Source organism: Eriocheir sinensis, chromosome 1 (assembly GCF_024679095.1).
Source record: "Eriocheir sinensis breed Jianghai 21 chromosome 1, ASM2467909v1, whole genome shotgun sequence".
In the NCBI taxonomy this organism is placed as follows: Eukaryota; Metazoa; Arthropoda; class Malacostraca; order Decapoda; family Varunidae; genus Eriocheir; species Eriocheir sinensis.
The window spans coordinates 33,175,267-33,198,137 of record NC_066509.1 but is presented as its reverse complement, the minus strand read 5'-3'; the positions used below and the strand labels follow the sequence as shown (position 1 = coordinate 33,198,137).

Sequence of the window (22,871 nt, the reverse complement as noted above, 5' to 3'; positions counted from 1 at the left end):
TGGTAAGGAAAACACAGAGAAGGAGAGGGTAGAGTAAGAAGGTGATAAGCTATTAAGAATTAATTTGATCCCTTATGAGGAAAGTTAGGGTCAAGGAAGGAGTTTGCTGGTGTTTTATTTAATTATTCTCTCTCTCTCTCTCTCTCTCTCTCTCTCTCTCTCTCTCTCTCTCTCTCTCTCTCTCTCTCTCTCTCTCTCTCTCTCTCATCCATCTTCTCAGCCTGTGGAGAAAAGACGTAGATGAGAAGGAGAGGAAAGAAAGGAGAATGGTATTAGAAAATGTTTTATGGAAGGAGGAAGAGAGGACGCGGAGGAAATGGAGGGAAAAGCGAAGGAGAGAAAAACGCGATAGAGATAACCGAGAGAAAATAAAATATTTGCCTGTGGAGACTGAGATTCCGATGAAGTGAAGAATGGTAGAACAGGAAAAAAAAGTGAGGAATAAGAGGCAAGGAAAAAAAGAACGGGAAAGAGTATTAGATAAGAGAGAAGGATTATTATTATTGTAAATATATGTAAAAATAGACAAATTAAGAAGAGAGAGAGAGAGAGAGAGAGAGAGAGAGAGAGAGAGAGAGAGAGAGAGAGAGAGAGAGAGGGGGGGGGGGGGGAGTGGGGGGGGAGAGAGAAACAATCCGCAATATCAAAAGCTTCGTTCGACGAAGAAAAAGAAAAAAAAAATGCATGTGCAAAGCATTCAGTCTTGCAGAGTGAACAACAACAACAACAACAACAATAACAACAACAACAACAAGTAACAAAAACGTAACACAGTCTAAAACAAAATACACTACACTTTTTTTTCCCTTCCTTTCCTCCTTCCTTCCTTCCTTCCTCTCCACCTTCATCCAGCTCCACACACTCCCCTCCACCACAAACTCTCTTCCCCCCTCCTTTCTCTCCCCTTCCACACACCTTGTTATTTACCTGCAATCTGTACTCCTGCTTTTCCTGTTAGTATTAACTTCTCTTTCGTTATTTGTCTTTGTTCTGTTCTGTTTCTCTTTCATTCGTGTTTTTCCTCATCTGTCTTTCTTCTGTATAATCTTTCTTCTCCTCACCTTTCTTTCCTTCCCTGCATCTACTCTCCCCTTGTAGTCCTCCCAACATCACTTTTCCCTTTTTCCTCTTCCCATCTATTTCGTTACCTCCTTTCCTTCTCCTTCTCTCCTCTTCCCTATCCATTGCGTAACTTTCACAGCATCCCTTTCCTCTCCACTTGAGCTCATCATCTTTTCCCTCCTTCTCACCCATTCCTCCCCCCCCCCCCTTCCCCCGGTGTGTACTCACGTGGGTCGCGGGGCAGCACGTGGTACCAGGTGACGGGCGCTCCCCTGATGGCGCCCTTCACCACGCACGTGATGTTGATGTCGCTGCCCGCCTTCATGAAGATCTCCCTCGAGCCGGTGATGCGCGCGCTGGGGACTGAGGAGGAGAGGCGGGGAGGGGTTAGATTAGGGGTGATAGGTGTGAGGTGTAAGAGGTATAGTGTGTGTAAGGGGTGTAAAGGGGTGTGGTGGAGAGGAGGGCGGGAATATTGAGTAGAGGACTTGAAAAATGATAAAATCTTAGGTCCTTCGCTCCACGGTTCACACTGGCAGAAAAAATCAATTACGTAATGAGGGTTTTTATCCTATAGTATGGGAAATAGCTTCGTTATGCCCAAATATATTCCAATTAATCATGTTATATGGAGACGTCTTTAATGTTATGTCATTCCTATGGCAGGGTAAAGTTTTCTTTGCAAATTGGCGTTGGAAAATAGCTGTCACCCTTCTGGCCAAGGAAGTTAGGAAAAACAAAAATGTGGTACTAGGCATCAAAACGTCCGAATGCGAACAGGCCAAATGGAGGTTAAAATAGAGGAAAAAAGAAGAGAAGGAGGAGGAGGAGAAGGAAAGAAAGATTAATAGGTAGGAGAGAAGGTTGGTGAATCTATAGAACGTGAAAGTGGAGATGAATAAACTCTAGAGAAATAAGAAAAGAAAATGGAAAATGGAATGTATGGGTGACGAAAGACAGGTAGATGAGAAATAATTTTTGAATTTGGTAAGAATGAGAATAATGAAAAAGATGAGACGAAAGATAAAACGAAAAAATATGAAATCGTTATCGACTAGAAAGAAAAAAATGTAAATATGATGAAACAGGAGATAGAAAAAAGGTACGTATAGGGGAAAGAATGGAAAGAAAGAACAGTAAAATGTAAGGAAGAAGAAACTATAAAAAGTTAGGAGGACATAGAAAAGAGAGAAAAATAAACAGCAAAAGACGTGGGAGTTGAAAACAAAGAACGAAAGAGAAAGAGGAAGAAGCCAGACAAAAGAAAACAGAGAGGATTTAAGGAAGAAAATAAGAAAAACATAGCCAGGAGGGGAAGAAGACGAGAAGGAAAAGCAGAGAAAGACAAGCGAGGCGAAGGTGTGCGACAAAGAGTAGAGGGTAAGAAAAATGGGGAAGACGGAAGAGGGAAATGGAGGAAAGGTCAATAATGGAGGGGAAAGGAAGAAGAATGGAGGAAGAGGGAGTGTTGGTGACGGTAGCGTGATTAGGGAGAGGAAGAAGAAGGAACTAGGAGGAAGGGAGATAGGGAACAAAGGCGTTGATGGATGATGGACAAAGGGGGAAGGAGAAGACAGACTAATAGGAGAGGTCAGAGAAAGTATATTTTGAATGTAAGAAGAAGGAAAGGATGAAGACTAGAGATGTAAGGAAGAGAAATAAATAAAAAAAGAAAAGGAGAAATAGACGGAGAGCGAAGAGGACGAGGAGAATGGGAAAAAAATCCAGGTGCTTAAAAGACTATGAGAATGAAAGAAAAGAATATATATAAAAAAAATAATTGGCAGTAGAGCTACGAAAGGAAAAGTTACAAAAAGAAGAAAACAAAAGAAGAATGATGCAAAGAGGAGGTGTTTTAGAAGGGAATTAAGTAAAAAAAAAAATGAAATGAAAAAGGAAAAGGGAAATATTACAATCAATAAGAGGTTATGAGGATTCAAAATAAGGATAAACGCAGAAGAAAAGAAACAAAGCAAAGAAATATAGACATTGGAGAAACAGAAGAAGCACAAAGAGAGAGAGAGAGAGAGAATAAAGGCGAGTGTGTGTTTTTAATAAGGAAATGGAACGAAGATAAGGCAATGAATAAATGAGGGAGGAAGGGGAAGAAGATAACAACCAAACTAGGGAACTGGAGAGAGAGAGAGAGAGAGAATAACAATTAAGATTTCGTAATAGCAAATCAGATTATATAGAACCAAGAGAGAGAGAGAGAGAGAGAGAGAGAGAGAGAGAGAGAGAGAGAGAGAGAGAGAGAGAGAGAGACTGAAAACTGAGATAGGGAAGAGTAAAGGAAATTGCAGGCGAAACAGAGGCCAAGGGAAAGGAGGCGGCGGGAAGGGCGAGGGAAGAGAGGGAGAGGAACGACTTGATCATTCGGCGAGGGAAGAAAAGGCTGGGGATGAGTTAGAGAAACACTGGAGGGATTTGGTGCCCGTGACACCCTTGTGACTGGCGCTCGAGATATGTTGTTGTTGGTGGTGGTGGTGGAGTTAGGCTAAATAATAATAATAATAATAATAATAATAATAATAATAATAATAATAATAATAATGATAATAAAAGAAAATATTGAAACGAGTTCCTATACTTAAACTTGTAAATAGACGATTTTTTTAAGAAAAAAATAATGAAAACTAGAAGAGATCATGTAGGAAAAGTGAAAAAAATTCCTACAACAATCGAAACAAAAAAATGTTATATAATTTGAGAAATTGTGCAAATAAGAAAAAAAAGAAAAAAATGAGTATAACATTTACAATAGTGAAAAAAAGTAAAAAAAAGTTACAAAAAGATAAATATAGAAAACGTAAATATATTTAATGGCTAATTTAAGTAAATTGGAATAGTTATTTAATTACCACGGTCCCCCCTCCCTCCTTCGTCCCTCCCTTTCCTTCCTTCCTTCCTTCCTTCCGTGTCTCGCATATATTGTTTCTGTGCCCTTCTCTCTCTCTCTCTCTCTCTCTCTCTCTCTCTCTCTCTCTCTCTCTCTCTCTCTCTCTCTCTCTCTCTCTCTCTCTCTCTCTCTCTCTCTCTCTCTCTCTCTCTCTCTCTCCTGTTTCATTGCGTTTCTCATTTATTCTTTCCTTTCCGTCTAGTTTCGTCTATTTCTTCTTTCTGTTTCCTTGTTTCATTTCCTCGTATTCGCTGTCTTCCTTTTTCTTTCCTTTTTCTCTCCTTTTGTTTCCAAATCTCCCTTTCTGTTTCCTTCCTTCATTTAATCACATTCGTCATCGTTCACTTTCTCCCTCTCCTTTCACTCTTCTCTGTATCCTTCCTTTTTCTCTCCTTTTGTTTCCAAATCCCCCTTTCTGTTTCCTTCCTTCATTTAATCACATTCGTCATCGTTCACTTTCTCCCTCTCCTTTCATTCCTCTCTGTATCCTTCCTTTTTTCTCTCCTCTGTTTCCATATCCCTTTCTCACTGTACTTCCTACTTAAATTTCTCCTCCTCCTCCCTCATTTCCTGTCTGTATCTCACCGTCTCATCCTCTTAGCCTTCAGTCATCCATATACATTCATCACACACATACACACACAGTCCAGTGTTGCCACTTCATGGGAATTTCCCACAAATCTGTGAGAAACGAGGCTACGAGGGAAGAGTCGGGGAATTAAAAAAAATTGTGGGAATTTTGTGGGAATTCTGACAAAATGCAATAAAATCCGATTGTAATACAAGAGGACCATTTTAACATGTTCCTTCACCCGGAGCCGCCACCTCCAGAGCGAAGACTGGCTGCACTTGTAATTTGTACACGTTCAGTTCACGTGAGTTAAGCGTTTCCCACTCTCCCTCCCGTCTTCCCACTAGGAGGCACCCCACCAGTGTGTGTGTGTAGGTGTGTGTGTCACACACACACACACACACACACCTCACTCACCCTTCCTCCACCTCCAACACACCCTCACACCCTGTACCCACCCTTTCTCCATTGCAACGCCGTACCCATCCCTCCTTCCCCAAATACACCCACTCACCCTTTACCCATGGCCTAATAGCCCAGCCAGGGATGATGGCCCACTCAAAAAAAAAAAAAAAAAAAAAAAAAAAAAATGTACCCACCCTCATCACCTTATACCCACCGTTCCTCCACCCGAAGCACACCCACACACCCTATACCCACCTTCATCACCTTATACCCACCCTTCCTCCACCCGAACCACACCCACACATCCTATACCCACCTTCATCACCTTATACTCACCCTTCCTCCACCCGAAACACACCCACACACCCTATACCCCCTCCCCTCCTCCACTCACCCACAACGCTGAGCCTGAAGCGGCGGAATATCTTGGGCTGCGTGGACACCTGGCACTTGTAGAGGCCGGAGTCGGTGATGGCGGGCCGGTCCACCCCCAGGCTCCAGAAGGGCGAGCCGGGCAGGTGCAGCGCGCGGAACCTCGTGTCCGTCGTGTACGTGAAGTTACCTGTGGTCAGCACGTGCAGGTCCTGGCGCCTGATCCACGACACCTGGGAAGGAAGAAAACCTGGTTGTGTGTACGAGGGGAGTAATTTTGTTTGAAATGTTTTTTTGGTTACAAGGGCCGCATTTTTATATATGTCAGTTGTGTTGGCAAGCTTGTGAATGATGTATTTCCCTGGTGGCAGTGATCATGCAGGCGTGGGGCGTACAAGTCATCATGATGGCGTACACTGGCAGAGGTTCCTAACCTTTATTTTAAGGCGACCCCAATCATGCACCTCTAGACATGACTGCGACCCCTTTAGTTTAGTTGTATATGTGTTATTATCATAACACCATGATTGATATTTTGAGGTCTTGGCGACTCCAGGAAAAACACTTGGCGACCCCACTTGAGGTCACGACTCCAGGGTTGGAAAAAGAGGGGTGTACAGTGATCCCTGCGCCGCCTCACGCAGAGGAATGATTTACAGCATAGAGTCCTTCGTTTCTAGTGAAATATTCAGGCAGTAACAAGCGAGTAGCGAGGCACTGACGGAGAGGGAAGGCACCTTGTGTTGCCAACTCTCAGGGGTAACGTAGGGAATGCCATTATATTTTAGTATTATTATTTAACTAAGCAATGGAAGAAATTATTTATTTAATCGCAAACTTCAACAGCAATGCTTATTATTCGATGGAAAGCGACCAAAGTACTCCAGCTGTCAATGTAACCATGTCGACAAAACCATCTGGGCAGTGTGGGTAAAACAAAGGCGCATCGGTGACGTCACGCCGAGCCAGTGTGCTGCGGAAAGTGTCAGTGAGGGTGTATCCATGTGCCGTGCGTGTTAAGGTCCCCGGCGGGTGTGTCGCGCGTGTGCAAGGCGGGCGGCGGCGTGCTGAGGCGAGGCGAGGCGAGGATCAGGTGAGAAACGGTGTGGTGGTTGTTGCAGGAAGGGACGCGGCGTACAGACAATGGTTGAGGCAGGGGAGGCCGGTGGGGAGGATGGAGTGAGCGCCCTGCCGCCTGAAGCCTTGTCCTGCCAGTTTGCTCCTTCCCGTGCGACTATTCTTGAAAATTACAGTGATTATGAAGCTTGTCCATGTTGAGAATCGCCTGGGGAGTGAATTCAAGGTATTTAAATGCGTATAATTAGTAATATTTGAAGGAAGTTGTACCGCGTTGTGACGTCATCGGTGCCTGGCCGGTGATGCTGACGCCGCGGCGGTGATCAGTGTCTGAGTCGCGCTCTGGCCCGCCCCGGCAAGAGGGACGGGGCGGCGGGCGTGTGTGTAGCATGAACGGGGCCTCATTCTGACACAGTGCTGAGGAATGAGTGTGAAGGAACCGGGGAGCGTGAGTGTGAGGGAGTGATGAGGAGAGAATCGTCGCACCTCAGGCTGCTGGGAGGGAAGGAGGGAGGGGAAGGGAGGAGAGGAGGGTCTTAGGGTCAGCAAGACAAGCCGCAGCAAGTCTCGATAGTGTGTTAATTTTACATAATGCATCTTTTATTACACTAAGGTTGTGTATGTAGCTTATACTTGGTGTTCATGCTTAGCTCGTCCATAAGGCTTCCGGTAATGATGGAACGAGCGAAGTATCGTGAGCTCGTCAAGGTTCCGTATTGGTGTTTCGAGCCGAGTGTCGTTCCGTGCGGGTCCAAATGAAGCTGCCCGGCGCGTAGTCTCATCACCACACATTAAGCCTAACCAAAGCTGAAACTCGTATACTTCACCTAACGCAACCTTTGAAATCCCTCTTTTATTTGTTTCGGTGTTTTATTCAACATGTACAGTACTCTCTCTCTCTCTCTCTCTCTCTCTCTCTCTCTCTCTCTCTCTCTCTCTCTCTCTCTCTCTCTCTCTCTCTCTCTCTCTCTCTCTCTCTCTCTCTCTCTCTCTCTCTCGTGGTCTTTGTTTCATTTATTTTCTGACACCTGAATTCCCGTCTTATTCCTGGGGGTATTCCAGGATTTCACCTAAATATGACTAAGGCTAACCAGTCACCAGGTGTTGTAGGTACTCTGAATCACGCCATCATACAAGGGACTATTAGAGGTTACACTCGCAGCTTGACCGATTACTTAGGACATGACGATCGTGAACGGAACTCTAGAAGAATACACACACCCATGACAAACCATTAACGCTAACCCAGTCTAGAGTGTGGAGATTAGAAAAGAATAAAGGGAAGGACTGCTTTAAGTTTTAACAAGGTATTGATATGATTAGCTATATCCCACGCCCTTTAATTAACTAGCTTGTCTTACCCCCTGTCATCCCTTCCCCCACCCTCTGCCCGTCTTCAACCTCCACCCCCAACCACCATCATTAGTATATCATTTTACCACCCTCTAACCTCCCGTCAGCCAGTCCCTCTCCAGTACCCCCCCACTCCCCCTCCATCCCCCCAACTGCTCCCCCAAACTCCCTTCTCCCTCCATACCTCCCCACCAGTCCATTTTCATTTCTCCTCTCCACAGCTCCCCTTCCTGTTTCACTCTTCCTCTCCTCTCCCCTCTCGTCTGCCGGCTTCCGCTCCTCTCTCCCCCTTCTCTCTCTCTCTCTCTCTCTCTCTCTCTCTCTCTCTCTCTCTCTCTCTCTCTCTCTCTCTCTCTCTCTCTCTCTCTCTCTCACTCTCTCTCTCTCTCTCTCTCTCTCTCTCTCTCTCTCTCTCTCTCTCTCTCTCTCTCTCTCTCTCTCTCTCTCTCTCTCTCTCTCTCTCTCTCTCTCTCTCTCTCTCTCTCTCTCTCTCTCTCTCTCTCTCTCTCTCTCTCTCTCTCTCTCTCTCTCTCTCTCTCTCTCTCTCTCTCTCTCTCTCTCTCTCTCTCTCTCTCTCTCTCTCTCTCTCTCTCTCTCTCTCTCTCTCTCTCTCTCTCTCTCTCTCTCTCTCTCTCTCTCTCTCTCTCTCCTCTCTCTCTCTCTCTCTCTCTCTCTCTCTCTCTCTCTCTCTCTCTCTCTCTCTGTCTCCTCGGCTCCTCCTGCTTCCTCCCTCCTCCTCTGATAAATATAACCGAGGAAGACGGCTTGTAATGCGGGGATGATAATAATCTGCTGAGGATGAGTATTTAGTTTTGTGTTTTACGGAGGGAGTTTCTTCCATTACCGAGCCCGACAAGGCTTTTTTAATCGTTAGTAAGCAGTCTGTAGTTTCTTTTTTAATGGTGTAGTTTTCGTTTATGTGTCACTTTCGGGGATCATCTGGCAACAGTAGTTCTTGATATTTATAGTCCTGCTCGTTTTACTATTTTTTTGTCGATCTTCATAATTTTTAAGGCGGACAGTGCATAAGTGTGTGTGTGTGTGTGTGTGTGTGTGTGTGTGTGTGTTCCGTCAGACAGATCTGCTTGAATCACAAAAAAAGTATTTGAAAATATCATGGAACACATGTTATATGTTATTGATGTCAGTTAAAATAATAATAATAATAATAATAATGATAACAATAATAATAATAATAATAATTTGTTATAATATGGTAGTAGAGCTGCTGCTGCTGCTGCTGCTGCTGGGATGAAAGATAAATCTGTGATAAGTGGTGATGGTACTGGTGGTGATGATTTAGGACTTTCTGATGGTGACACTGATGGAGGGAGTTGGAGGTGCTGCTACTGGTGATGGTCGTGGTGGCGATGGTTGGGGTGGAGTTACTTGTTCAGGTGGTGATGGTGGTGGTGATATTATGCTAAATGAACATGCGTGGAGCGAAATATAGAAACCGTGATGAAAGTAACGCCTAAAAATTAAAACAAAAACATGCGTACAGTGAGACAGATAATAGTGAAAAAACAGCCCCACTGGAGTCATATAATGGAAGAACCCTCGAAAAAAGGGTGGAAAAAAGTGGAAATGAAACGAATGACCACGCCCGACAAAAATCATGAGCGAGAGAAAGGGAAAAATGTGAGGGCGTAGTAATAAAACCATGTAATAAAACAATTAAAAAAGACTGTAAAAATGCAGAAACGATAAAAATGACTGAGTGTAAAATGTAATGGCAGGAGGACTGACGAGAGGCCAGGAGTCGTGGTGGGGAATACATGATAAAAGGTGCTGGAATGGATGATAAATTTCTTTCTGAGTTGATTTGGATTTTAGAAAAGCGAAGAGGAGTATAGGAATATTGATGAGCTAAGAATTATAATGAGTTTTCTGTGATAATGATAGTACTAATGATAATGTTAATAAAAGATGATAATAGTAATAACTGTTCTATGATACGATATACAACGGATTACTACTACTACTACTACTACTACTACTAACAATAATAATATTAATAATGATAATAATAATAATAATAATAATAATAATAATAATAATAATAATAATAATTATAATACCGTTAGCAAGAATGGGCTTATTAATAACGTGGTGGATGAGTGGGACAGGTTTGGCAGTCACGCTGGGAGTGCCAATACGATAAATACTACTGAAAAGAAAAAATCACGGATATTGGGGATAGGTAAGGTTGGGTTGACAGGTGTTGCCCTAGATAGCCTCTACTACTACTACTAGTACTACTACTACTACTACTACTACTACTACTACTTCTACTACTACTACTACTACTATTACTACTACTATTACACTACATAAATGATACCTCCACCCATGTTTATTTTCCCGACACATAATCATGGAGGGCTCCATAGCTTGGAGGTCATTAGCCCCAACTCTGTTCGCTAATGACTGTGGCATCCAACCATATCACTAATACTACCTGACACTAAATCACCTATCATCTATTACGTCTAGATCCCCCTTTCCTTCACTACTCAAGTCACTCCCGACCCACCCTAATGTCACTCTCCACCACTGTGGCTTCATAGTCCATATTGGAGATGTTGGTGGCTTTTGGGCCAGAGTGTCTGGTGCCCCTGAGACATAGGATGGCCGACCTGAGCAGGGAGAACGAGAGGCGACACCTCATCCAGGCGACAACGTGGCTCCTTGGCTGATGCTTCTTTTCTGAGATTAGTTCCGCGAGGCGTGCGTAGAAGCATTGGGCCCTGGGACCCATCCCGCCGGATGTGGTGAAGACGAGGGGGGTGAAGCTGCCCTGATCCACATGTTGGATTCTTTCACCGTATGCTCTTGTCTTCTCCTGCTCGTTCCTGTGGTGGGCGGCTTGCAGGGGCAGCTCACGGTGACAGGCAGCCATCGGGTCGAATATGCGGATGTCCATGAACGCCCGCTGTCCGCGCACCCAGAATCCGCGGGCGCTTACATCAACCCGTGCCTCCTGTGAGGTATTGGCTGTCCTGTACCGAAGGTGTTCGCCGTCCAGGGGAAGCAGTGCCGGCTCGGTAGTGACGTCTTGGCATACCTCCCCAAGCATGCTGGTTGTCAGATCCCTCACTTCATCGTGTCGAATACAGACGAAGCCTCCTTTTTTACATGTCATGGTGTGGGTGACATCATTTGGTGATCCACATGCACAGAGATCAGGCAGTCCCTCAATCGGCCAGCCATATCTCAGAGCAATGGCGTCGACAAATTCTTGTTTGTTGAGGCTGAAGCCTTTTGCTCTGATTGGTAATGACGTTAGCCAGTTAGAGGCGCCTGCCTCCTGTGCTGTGTGTATTTTTCTACCCATTTCTGTGGACAAGTGGTGTGTAAGACGGTCCAGCTCGTCTTTTTGGGCCTGTTGCCTTTCTTCTGAGATTTTTCTTTTAATATCTCTTATTTCTGTTTGGTCTATCTCGCCCTCTGCCTCCTGAGCGATGATCCTGTTGATGAGTGACCTGGTAAGGCTGATGGAGTTTTGGTTCTCCTTATCTGCCAGCTTCTCAGGGTTGGTGATCCCCATCCCACCCAGTCTTGGGGGAAGTGCTAGCATATCCTTCTCCTCCTCCCCCAAAGCATGAGAGTTCACCAGCGCCGGCAAGAATACATTCTTGACGGCATTTTCCAGTGGTCGAAGGAGTGGACTGATGCCGGGGATGGTGCGCATCAGAAACGTCCACCGATGTTGGATGCCGTGGGTGTACGCTGAATAGGCAGCGTGTGGCTCAGTCTTGGCAATGGCAGACAAAGCTTCTATTTCCTTCACCCATTCAGCTACTTTGTCTCCCCATGGTCATAATGTTTAGGTTTGACAATAAGAACAGACTTGGTGGCGCTAGGGATGTATCCTATCTCAGGGCCGGCGGTGTTCACAGTGTCCCACCACCCTTTTAAGTCTGAGATTTTATCAGCACCTGAGAGGTCATCCGCATAAGCCACCTGTTTCACCCGTGTTTCTGCGAACGCGATTTCATTTTGGAGGACTGATAGGCCCAGGGCGTACATAGCCATGGCTATTGGGTCACCTTGTGTTGTTCCCTCAGATGATTTTAACACTTTCACTTTTCCACTGTGGCTATTTATGTATAAGTCGCTCGGGTATGTATAGGTGTTTTCGACATACATAGCTAAGCTAGGGCACTTGGTTTTAATGTTGTGTATCATAGTCTTTCTATTTATTGTGTTGAAGGCATTTTTGGCGTCAACAAGAAGCACTGCTTCGCACTCCACGTGGTCGAATATCTCCTGCATGACATGGACTGCTGCTTCTCCTCCTGCCTGCTGCCCCGCACAAACTTGGAGGTTCCCTGCTGCCATTCTCACATCTTCTTTGACGACAGCCATGATGCATTTGTCTACGATGCGCCGCAGGACTTCTCCGACTCCTATTGGCTTGCATCCCGGCCTCTTGTCAAGGGGAATGAGGCGGCATGCAGTCAGGGCGTCCACATAGTGGCAGCTGGAGGAGGCGAGTTTTCTTGCCAGTGCTGCAATGGTGTTGCGCAAGTCACCAGCTGCATTGCCAAAGTTGGCGCTGCTTAGCAAGCTTCGCCATCCCCGTGCATCAAGTCCTGAGGGCCCCGCGCTGCCACGAGTCTGGAGGGCCTTTTTCCACACTATCTCTCCTGTTATCCTTTCGTATATAACTGGATTCGGTGGTTGGTGACATCCTGCCAGTCTCAGTCCCTTCAGGTCACTCGGTGGAAGATGTTTTTTCTTGAGTTGATTAATCGTGTCCCTGGTGAGTGGAAGCACACCCCGTGTGGAATTTTCTGACAAGGCTCGTGTTGCAGACGCAACATTGCCTTGTCGCATTTTGTCTGCAAACTTCCGGGCCCTGTCTTCTGTGGAGGTGTTGTTTTGTTGGGGTCCGGGGAGCCTCTCCTGTATGGCTCTGGCTTCTCCAAGGAGGGCATCTAACTCGTTAGTTTGCCACAAGGCAACTCGCCTTCTTAATGCCTCGATATTTTCGGCTTGTTTGGTTTTTGGGTGTGCTTTTTGGAGGAAGAGATGGGGGAGAGTGAATACAGTTTTCAGGGATAGGGGCGCCAGTGGTGTGTTCTGGATGTAGTTATTTAACAGGGTGACAATTTCTTTGATGATAAATGTCGTGGCTCCACATCTGGTTTTTACTACTACTACTACTGCTACTACTACTACTACTACTACTACTACTACCACTACTAGATACTACCAACATCTTGCAGACTCATTGTGTTTATGTTCTCATAATACCTGTTCTGCGATGTGATGGTGTGAGGTATAATGGTGAAAATAACAATAATAAATTAATAATAATAATAATAACAATAATAATAATAATAATAATAATAATAATAATAATAATAATAATAATAGTTATAATAATATTAGTAGTAATGATAATAATAATAATAATGATAATAATAATAATAATAATAATAATAATAATAATAATAATAATAATAATAATAATAATAATAATAATAATAATTATAATAATAATAATAGTTATAATAATAATAATAATAATAATAATAATAATAATAATAATAATAATGATAATGATATTGATAATAATAATAATAATAATAATAATAATAATAATAATAATAATAATAATAATAATAAAAATAATAATAATAATGATATTAATAATGATATTAATGATAATGCTAACAATAGTAATAATGATGATGATGATGGTAATAATAATAATAATAATAATAATAATAATAATAATAATAATAATAATAATTATCATAATTAAAATATTGGTAGCTGAAATACTGTGCACTACAACACAGCCATACGTGACACAAACGAGCGACGCGGCGCCAGATGGACAAACAATTTCTCACCCCCAAAAAGATTGTTTTTTCGGTGGTGCATAAAATTAATATGAAAAATGAATGTCAAAGGGGACGACCAGCCAGCCAGCCAGACACCACCACCACCACCACCACCACCATCATTACCACTTGCAGCCTCACCATCACCAGAACCACCGTCACCTTTATCATCATCATAATTAACTCTTAACTACGTTTCGATTAGCAATTTCCTTTACTCTTTCACTCTCATTCTTTTGATCATCGGCATTGTTCTTCCATCACATATACTCATTTTTCAACTTGCGTAATTTTTGCCCGTTTCCTCGGCCGCCGCCTGCTTTCACCGTCCGTTCACTTTTTTCTTCACTTTGATTTTTTCGCTCTCTTTATCATTGTATTTTTTCTCTCCTTCCCACACTTTCTACCTCCTTGTTCACGGCATTATTTTTCACTTCATCTACCTCCTCCTTTTTACTTATCCATTCACCTTTTACTTTTTTTTCTCTTCCTCACACACTTTTTACCTCTTCAGTCATGGCACATTCCTATTTACTTCTCCCTACAGCATTTTTCTCACTTCCCACTTCCTTTACCTCCTCCCATCTCTCTTGGCTTCTTTTTTTTTTTTTTCATTCCCTCCTTTTGATCATCGTTTTTTTTTTTCCCGTCACACACCCTCCTTCCACCTCCTTAGTATTTGTCATTATTTCCCATTTCATCTACCTCCTCCTCTTCCTCCCCATCTTTTTGCCTATCGATTCACCTTTTTCTCTTTCACTCTCTCTCATCACGCCTCTTCCCCTCCCCCTCCCGCCCCCATTCGCCTCCCCCCTCCCCCCCCATTCGCCCCACCCCCCCTCCGCCCCCGCCCGCCTGTCCGCCGTTTTAATGCACGGATTCCCGCTCACTTTGACGAGTTGGTGCCCCGAGTTTAGCGCTTCGAGTAGTACAATTTGGCTTGGCGCGGCAAGTTACGGGCGAGGGAGTGTGTGTGTGTGTGTGTGTGTTTTATTGTGTGTGTGTGTGTGTGTGTGTGTGTGTGTGTGTGTGTGTGTGTGTGTGTGTGTGTGTGTGTGTTGCGGGTCACCTCCTGATTCTGCTGCAAATTCTGCTTCTGCTCCTTCTCCTCCTCTTTTCTACCCGTGGTACTGGTTTGGTTATTTTTTTTTCTTGTTTCTTCTTCGTCTTCCATATTATTATCCTGTTTCTCTTCTTCCTCCTCGTCCTTGTCCATGTTCTTCCCTTGAGCCTGCAGGTCCTGTTTCTGGCCATGCTTCTCTTCCTTCCCCTGCTTCTCTTGTTTCCTCTATTTCTTCCATTTTTCTTTTTCTGTTTCTCCATCTCCTCCTCCTCCTTGTTTTCGTCTTTTTTACTCATGGTCGTACTTCTGGTTCTCATGTTTATTTTTCTTATTTTTCCTCGTCTTCCGTTTTCTTTCTTTCAGTGTTCATCCATCTCTCCACTCTGGTATCTTTATTTTATTTTCCTCTTCCTCCTGTTTATGCTTGTTGTTTTGCTACTACTTCTTCCCCTCCTGCTTCTTTTATATCCTGTTCTAATTCATGTTCTTCTAGTTCCTCCTCCTCCTCCTCCTCCTCCTCCTTCTCCTCCTCCTCCTCCTCCTCCTCCTCCTCCTCCTCCTCCTCCTCCTCCTCCTCCTCCTCCTCCAAAAAAGGATTCAGTGATATTTATTCGGAAGATTACTTTGCAATTGATCGATCAAATAGAACAAGAAGAAATAACAATATCAAGATAAGTGGTAAAAGATTATCGTCGCACGAAGCCAAACACTTCTTCTTCAATCGAGTCGTTAATGCTTAGAATTCTCTACCCTGTGATGTCGTTGATAGTACAACAGTTACGGCCTGCCTTCAAGAATTGATTAGACAAGTATTTTGAATCGAACCAGCAACTAAAGCCCCGTTCACACTGTGCCGACTCTGGACCACGACTACCCACGACTCTAGGGTACACGAGGTCTTGGGTGTTGATGTGAAAGTGTCGGGCATGTCTTGAAAGAGGTCTTGAGACTGTTGCCGAATGCTGCGCCGACGTCGTGACGGGAGTCTGGAGTCGTGAGGGTTAGCACGACATGTCCCAGACAGTCGGCAATACAGCAAGACCCCAATAAAACCATCCCCCCCCCCCCTTCTTGGAGCGTGGTAACCAACTTGTCAAATGGAAAAGTCGCTGGGTTGTCGTGGCCCAGAGTCGGCACAGTGTGAACGGGGCTTAAGATATTACCTGTCGTAATAACGTACAGTTCTTTCGAATACTGGTGTCCTTGTCCGCTTTTATCGCCCGGTTAGTGGTAGCAGTAATGGTAGTTCTTTCCATAATTAATCATAATTTCCATGCAGTTTGTCCATGCTGCGTGGTTCTTTTTCCTTTCCTGCCAGCTTTGGCTGAAGGGTTGGGGGGGTGGGGGAGCCTTCGCATTTGCTGTCCTTCATCTTCCACCTTTGATTAGATAGTTAGTGTAGCTTGTCACAAACAGCCTCGTAAGGACCAGCAGGTTTGGTGTTTGTTTTTCCTTTGTGTTTCTTTGTGTTCCTCCCCCAAATCCTCGTGTGACTTCCCTTTTTGTCTCCAACTGATCTTTCGTCCCTGTCTTTTATCCTGTTTCTCTCTCTCTCTCTCTCTCTCTCTCTCTCTCTCTCTCTCTCTCTCTCTCTCTCTCTCTCTCTCTCTCTCTCTCTCTCTCTCTCTCTCTCTCTCTCTCTCTCTCTCTCTCTCTCTCTCTCTCTCTCTCTCTCTCTCAAAACACATTGGACTATATTAGGAAGCAGCTTAGGTGAATGTTATAATCCTTGGAATGAATGGAACGGGGAGGGAGAGAGAGAAGCGAAGGAGGACTGAAGGGAAAGGAAGGGAAGGGGACGAAAGGAAAGGGGGAGAAATAAGATAATGAATGGGAAGAGAATTGATATAGGGAAATGAAGAACGGGAAAGGAGTGTGAAGGACACGAAGGGGAGGAAAGAGTAAAGGTTAGAGAAGATAATGTATGGGAAAAAAGAAGAAAGAAGGAATAAAAGAAACGGTAGGAAGCAAGAAACGATGTAAACGAGGAAAGTATAAAAAGAGGTCGAGAGAGAAAGTAAGTAAACAAGAGGAAAGGAAAAGAATAACAATACAGGGAGGAAGAAACTGAGAGAAACGAACGATAAAAGACGGGAAGAAAGTAAGGAAGTAAAAGGGGAAAAGATTACAAGGAAGGGGAGGGAGAGAGGAAGGAAGACAAGGAAAGCGAGGCAGAGGATAACGGGAAGGAGGAGAGGAGGGTGAACGTAAGAGAGAGAGGAATGAAGAAACGAAAGAAGATAGGAAATAAGGAAGAAAGGAGATGAAACGAAGGGCAGGGAGAAAGGCATTAAGTAAGGGAGAGAGAAGGAGGATCAAGTGATAAAAGATAGGAAGAAAGTAGGGAAGGAAAATAAAACAGCGTAACAAGAAAGGGGAGGAAGAAAGGAAGAAAAGAGAATGGGAGAGAGTAAGAAGAGGAAAATGGGGTGACGGAAGAGATAGAATGAAGAAAATAAGAAAATAAGAAGTAGGGAAGAGAGGAAAAGAAAAGAATAACAAGAAAGGGGAGGAAGAAAGTAAGTACAGCGGATAAAGGAAGAGGTCAACAAGAGATAGAGAACATAAGAACATAAGAACGTAGAAGTCTGCAAGAGGCCGGTAGGCCTGTACAAGGCAGCTCCTTTGAACCTAAGCTCCCGTGAATCTAACCCCACCTAATATCGCTGTTCATGAATTTATCTAATATATTTTTTAATGTGACAATTGTATTGGCACTCACCACATGACTGCTAAACCTATTCCACTCATCCACCACTCTGTTAGTAAACCAATTTTTGCCTATGTCCCTGTTGAGTCTGAATTTATCCAGTTTAAACCCATTACTTCGTGTCTCCCTTATTAAGGCCCTTCATCCGTTTATAAACCTCGATCATGTCTCCACGCACCCTTCGCCTTTCTAGAGAATGCAAGTTTAACTGTTTGAGTCTTTTCTCGCATGGCAAGTTTCTCAACCCCTGAATCATCCGCCTCTGCACCGATTCTAACATTTTGATATCCATTCTATAGTAAGGTGACTATAACTGAACCGCATAATCAAGATGAGGTCTAACTAATGCTAAAAATATCGTTTAAGGAAGACATAGGCGCTTCTGTTACTTACACTCCTTGAAATAAATCCCAGTACCCTGTTTGCTCGATTTTTAGCTTGAATGCATTGTGCCCTTGGACGGAGATCAGAGCACACTAAGACCCCTAAATCCCTCTCGCATCCAGACATGCTTAAGCAATAGTTATGAGAGGGGTTGTTCCTACCTACACTCAGAATACTGCACTTCCCTACATTGAACTCCATCTGCCATTTATCCGCCCAGTCATACAAGATGTTTAGTTCATCCTGGAGAATACTAGCGTCCTGATCCGACTCAATTACTCTACCGATCTTGGTATCATCTGCAAACTTACTGACATCACTACTTATTCATGTATCTAAGTCATTGATATAAATAATAAACAAAAGTGGACCTAAAACCGAACCTTGTGGGATCCCACTCGTAACACATCCCCAGTCAGATCTTTTACCATTGATTTGCACTCTTTGCTTCCTATTGCTAAGCCACGTCGTGACCCAGTTCAAAACTTTTCCCTCTACTCCGTGAGCCTGTAGTTTAAGCAACAGTCGTTGGTGAGGAACTTTGTCAAATGCTTTACTAAAATCAAGTTAGATTACATCATGATTTTCATCTATGTCTACCACCTCAAATACTTTATTGTAAAAGGACAAGAGATTGGTGAGGCATGAATTACCTTTCGTGAACCCATGCTGCGAGTCGTGAATTAAACCATGTTTATTATACAATGCTTATACCTATGTTTGTATACTTCTCAATACTTCTCCCTCCTTCACCTTATCCTTATCTACCTTCCTTTTCCCCTTTCTCTCCTTTCTCTCGTTTTTTTCTTTTCCTTCGTCACTTTTTTTCGCTCTCCCTTTCCCTGTTTCTCCCTCCTCCCTTTCTCTCTCCATTACCCCCACTTTCCCCTTCCCTTTATCCCTCAGCCGCCCCTTTGCTATGTTTGACTTCTTCCTTTCCCTTCCCCTCTTCTCTCCTCACCCTAACCTTTTCTCCCCTTATTTCCCCTTCCCTCTCCACTTCCCTTCACCCCTCACCACCTCTCCCTTCCCATACCTTTCCTTATCTTCTCCCCAATCCTTCCTCCCCCTTTCCCTTCCCCTTCCTCTCACTTCTCCACTCCACTCCACTCACTTTCCATAATAGCCAGGAACATTCGGGAGCATTTAGAGAAACATAGCTTAATTCACGACTCGCAGCATGGGTTTACAAAAGGTAGGTCATGCCTCACCAATCTCTTGTTCTTCTACAATAAAGTATTTCAGGCGGTTGACAGAGATGAAAATTATGATGTAATCTATCTTGATTTTAGTAAAGCGTTTGACAAAGTTCCTCACCAACGACTGTTGCTTAAATTACAGGCTCACGGAGTAGAGGGTAAAGTTTTGAACTGGGTCAAGGCGTGGCTTAGCAATAGGAAGCAAAGAGTGCAAATCAATGGTAAAAGATCTGACTGGGGATGTGTTACGAGTGGGGTCCCACAAGGTTCGGTATTAGGTCCACTTTTGTTTATTATTTATATCAATGACTTAGATACAGGAATTAGTAGTGATGTTAGTAAATTTGCAGATGATACCAAGATCGGTAGAGTAATTGAGTCGGATCAGGACGCTAGTATTCTCCAGGGTGAACTCAACAGATTGTATGACTGGGCGGATAAATGGCAGATGGAGTTCAATGTAGGGAAGTGCAGTATTCTGAGTGTAGGTAGGAACAACCCCTCACATAACTATTGCTTAAATGACACTCTCATAAGCAGGCCTGGGTGCGAGAGAGATTTAGGGGTCTTAGTGAGCTCTGATCTCCGTCCAAGGGCACAATGCATTCAAGCTAGAAATCGAGCAAATAGGGTACTGGGATTTATTTCAAGGAGCGTAAGCAACAGAAGCCCCGAAGTCTTCCTCAAACTATATTTAGCATTAGTTAGACCTCATCTTGACTATGCGGTTCAGTTATGGTCACCTTACTATAGAATGGATATCAAAATGTTAGGATCGGTGCAGAGGAGGGTGACTAAGATGATTCAGGGGTTGAGAAACTTGCCATACGAGGAAAGACTCAAACAGTTAAACTTGCATTCTCTATAAAGGGGAAGGGTGCGTGGAGACATGATCGAGGTTTATAAATGGATGAAGGGCTTTAATAAGGGAGACATTCATAAGGTTTTGTTGGTAAGAGAACCGGGTAGGACACGAAGTAATGGGTTTAATCTGGATAAATTCAGATTCAACAGGGACACAGGCAAAAATTGGTTCACAAACAGGGTGGTGGATGAGTGGAATAGGCTTAGCAGTCACGTGGTGAGTGCCAATACAATTGTCACATTCAAAAATAGACTAGATAAATTCATGGACAGCGATATTAGGTGGGGTTAGATACACGGGAGCTTAGGGTCAAAGGAGCTGCCTCGTACATGCCTACCGGCCTCTTGCAGACTCCTATGTTCTTATGTTCTCCCTTCGCCACCTCTTCCCAGTGGTCGGTGGAGCCAAGGCAGCACACGACGAGAATAAACCATCCCAGAAGAGCACAACGTTGATGACCTGCACGTTCCTGCTAAACAGTGTTCATTTACATTAAAATGACTCAACAAAAAAAGATGAAGAAGGCTAACTGCTGCGGGTGCTTCGACTGGCTCTTCGCCAGGCGGGCGTGCCCCAGCCCCTCCGAGGACCTCGACTCTTTCGTCGAGGAAATAAAAAACGCGGGTGCCCAGGACGATGCGGGCGAACAGGGACGAGCGTCCCTGAGCCTGGTCTGTCTGCAGAACGCAGCTCAGCCTCTCGCTGTGGTGGAGGAGGAACTTCCCTCCGACACCCAGGATGCTGACGGTGTGGTAGGAAATGGAGGAAAGGAAGGCAATGGCAAGAGGCCTCAAACCATCATCATTACAGTCCACTTGGTCAAGAGAGAAAGGGCCAACAAGCCATTGGACGAAACAACAGTCGCAGTAAAGGACTGGACGCCGGAGAGCCGTGGCAAGAGTGTTCAAACTCTGATCATTACTCAGCTCAAGGTCAAGAGAAAAAAGATCAAAGAGCTCCCCTCCGAGCATCAAGGCACTGCTGGGGACGCTCCTTCCAGCAGGGGCAAGGCAGTTACCGAGCCACCAAAGAAGCCCCTCAAAAGCAGCCTCAAAAAGCAGGATGCACCTCAAAACACGGTCAAGAAAATTGTCAGGTTCAACTTCCAAAACCTGAACGCTTTCGTCAAGGATCGTGAACTGTACTGTGGCTACGAGTACTTCAGGTATGGCTTCCCTCTCTCCAGCATTCCTTCTGAGCTGCAAAAGCTAAAGGAAAGAACAGTGAAGCCACAGAAAGAGCCACCAAAGGAAGCTGTAAGCAAACTGCCAGAGCCTCCGAAAACAGCAACAGAGAAAACAGCAGATTCAGACAACAAAAACACTGAGCCACAACATCTCACAGGGATCCTCAAGAAAGGAAAGACGGCCAGCACCGCTCATAAATGTCTGCGCTTTGACTTCCAAGACTTGAACACTTTCGTCAAGGATCGTGAGCTGTACTGTGGCTACGACTACTTCAAGTATGGCTTCCCTCTCTCCAGCATTCGTTCTCAACCGCAAAAGGTAAAGGATAGAAAAATGAAGCCACAGGAAGGGCCAGTAAAGGACGCAGTAAACAAACACAATACACTACAGGAGCAAACAGTTAGAGAAGCAGGCTGTACACCGATGAATACCACTATTGGAGGGAAGTCTCCTAAAGGTATCCTTAAGGGAGAAAAGATGCCACGGTCCACCTGTCCAAAACATGTGCGCTTCAACCTTGGTAACCTCCGCGCCCCAGTTAAGGAACATGAGCTGTACCGTGGCCACGACTACTTCAGATACGCCGCGCCGCTCCAAGCCACTCGGTCTCCCAACTTTACCTCGAGGCCTCACCACCAGTCAGTTAGATCCGCCTCTAACTCGCTGCGAGGCGCACCTCGGCACCTCGGGAGGCCGACACAGCGGAGCAACGACTCCTTCCAGCAAAACAGGGGCCGGAATGCTGCACACAACTCCACAAACAACCGCCACTCACAGCACCGCCAGCACAACTCAAGCAGCTACGTCTCGCCAAGATACGAACCAAGGCATTTCTACGGACAGACAAATCCAGGCACCAACTCCCGCACCAGAAGTCGTGTCAAGAGAAGCGCCAAGCCGAGTGGTGGTGATTTTCTGTGAGCACAGGGTGAGTACACAGAGTCGTGATCAAACTCAAATGCTCAGCGACGTACAGTTGACGTACATTGCGGGTGCATTTCTCAATACCCGCTGAACAGTAACTGTCGTTGATTGGTGATTTATAATAATGATTGAGGAGTGCCAATAAGCACCACAAACACACTGAGAGGAACGGCTCGCCAGCTGATTACAATCACCATGCAGAGGAACACATCCCACGGAACGGTGCCACTTCTACGGAACAAATCGTTCAAGAGTGTCGCATCTGTGGGGAGTGATTCGATGCATGTGTGTGGCTACATTTCTTATCTTTCAAATGAAAAAAAAAATTATTCTTCATTTTCACTCCTCTGTTCTTCCCTGTCTTTTTTCCTCCCTTTCTTATCTTTCAATACTTCTCCCTCCTCCCCTTATTCTTACCTACCTACCTTTTCCACTTTCTCTCCTTTCTCTCATTTTTTTTCTTTTTCCTCCGTCACTTTTTATCGCTCTTCCTTTCCCTGTTTCTCCCTCCTCCCTTTCTCTCTCCATTACCCCCACTTTCCCCTTCCCTTTATCCCTTAGTCGCCCCTTTGCTATGTTTGACCTCTTCCCCTCTTCTCCCCTCACCCTAACCTTTTCTCCCGTTATTTCCCCTTCCCTCTCCACTTCCCTTCACCCCTCACCACCTCTCCCTTCCCATACCTTTCCTTATCTTCTCCCCAGTCCTTCCTCCCCTTTTCCCTTCCCCTTCCTCTCACTTCTCCCTTCGCCACCTCTTCCTGATCCTCCCCCCCTTCTTCCCCATCCTTCCTCCTCCCCTCTCCTTCCCCTTCTCCCTTCCTCTCCCCTTCACCCTTCACCATCTCTCCCCATACCTTTCCCTATCTTTTGCTCGTGGGGGACGACACGCGAGTTACCACCCCGTCCGTCTTTCACCTTAATTCCACACGTTACCTCCCCCTA

At 44.7% G+C, this 22,871-nt stretch overlaps 1 protein-coding gene across 1 annotated transcript in view; it reads right to left on the bottom strand.

The window, feature by feature from the left end:
* The window catches only part of LOC126998630 (kin of IRRE-like protein 1), a 57,005-nt gene that overhangs the window by 26,593 nt on the left and 7,541 nt on the right, over positions 1 to 22,871 (bottom strand). The window contains exons 2-3 of the mRNA XM_050860607.1: positions 5,332 to 5,542; positions 1,291 to 1,425 (exon numbers count right to left, since the gene is read on the bottom strand). Of these exons, the coding sequence (XP_050716564.1) occupies positions 1,291 to 1,425; positions 5,332 to 5,542 (346 nt within the window). The remainder of the gene's footprint in view (positions 1 to 1,290; positions 1,426 to 5,331; positions 5,543 to 22,871) is intronic.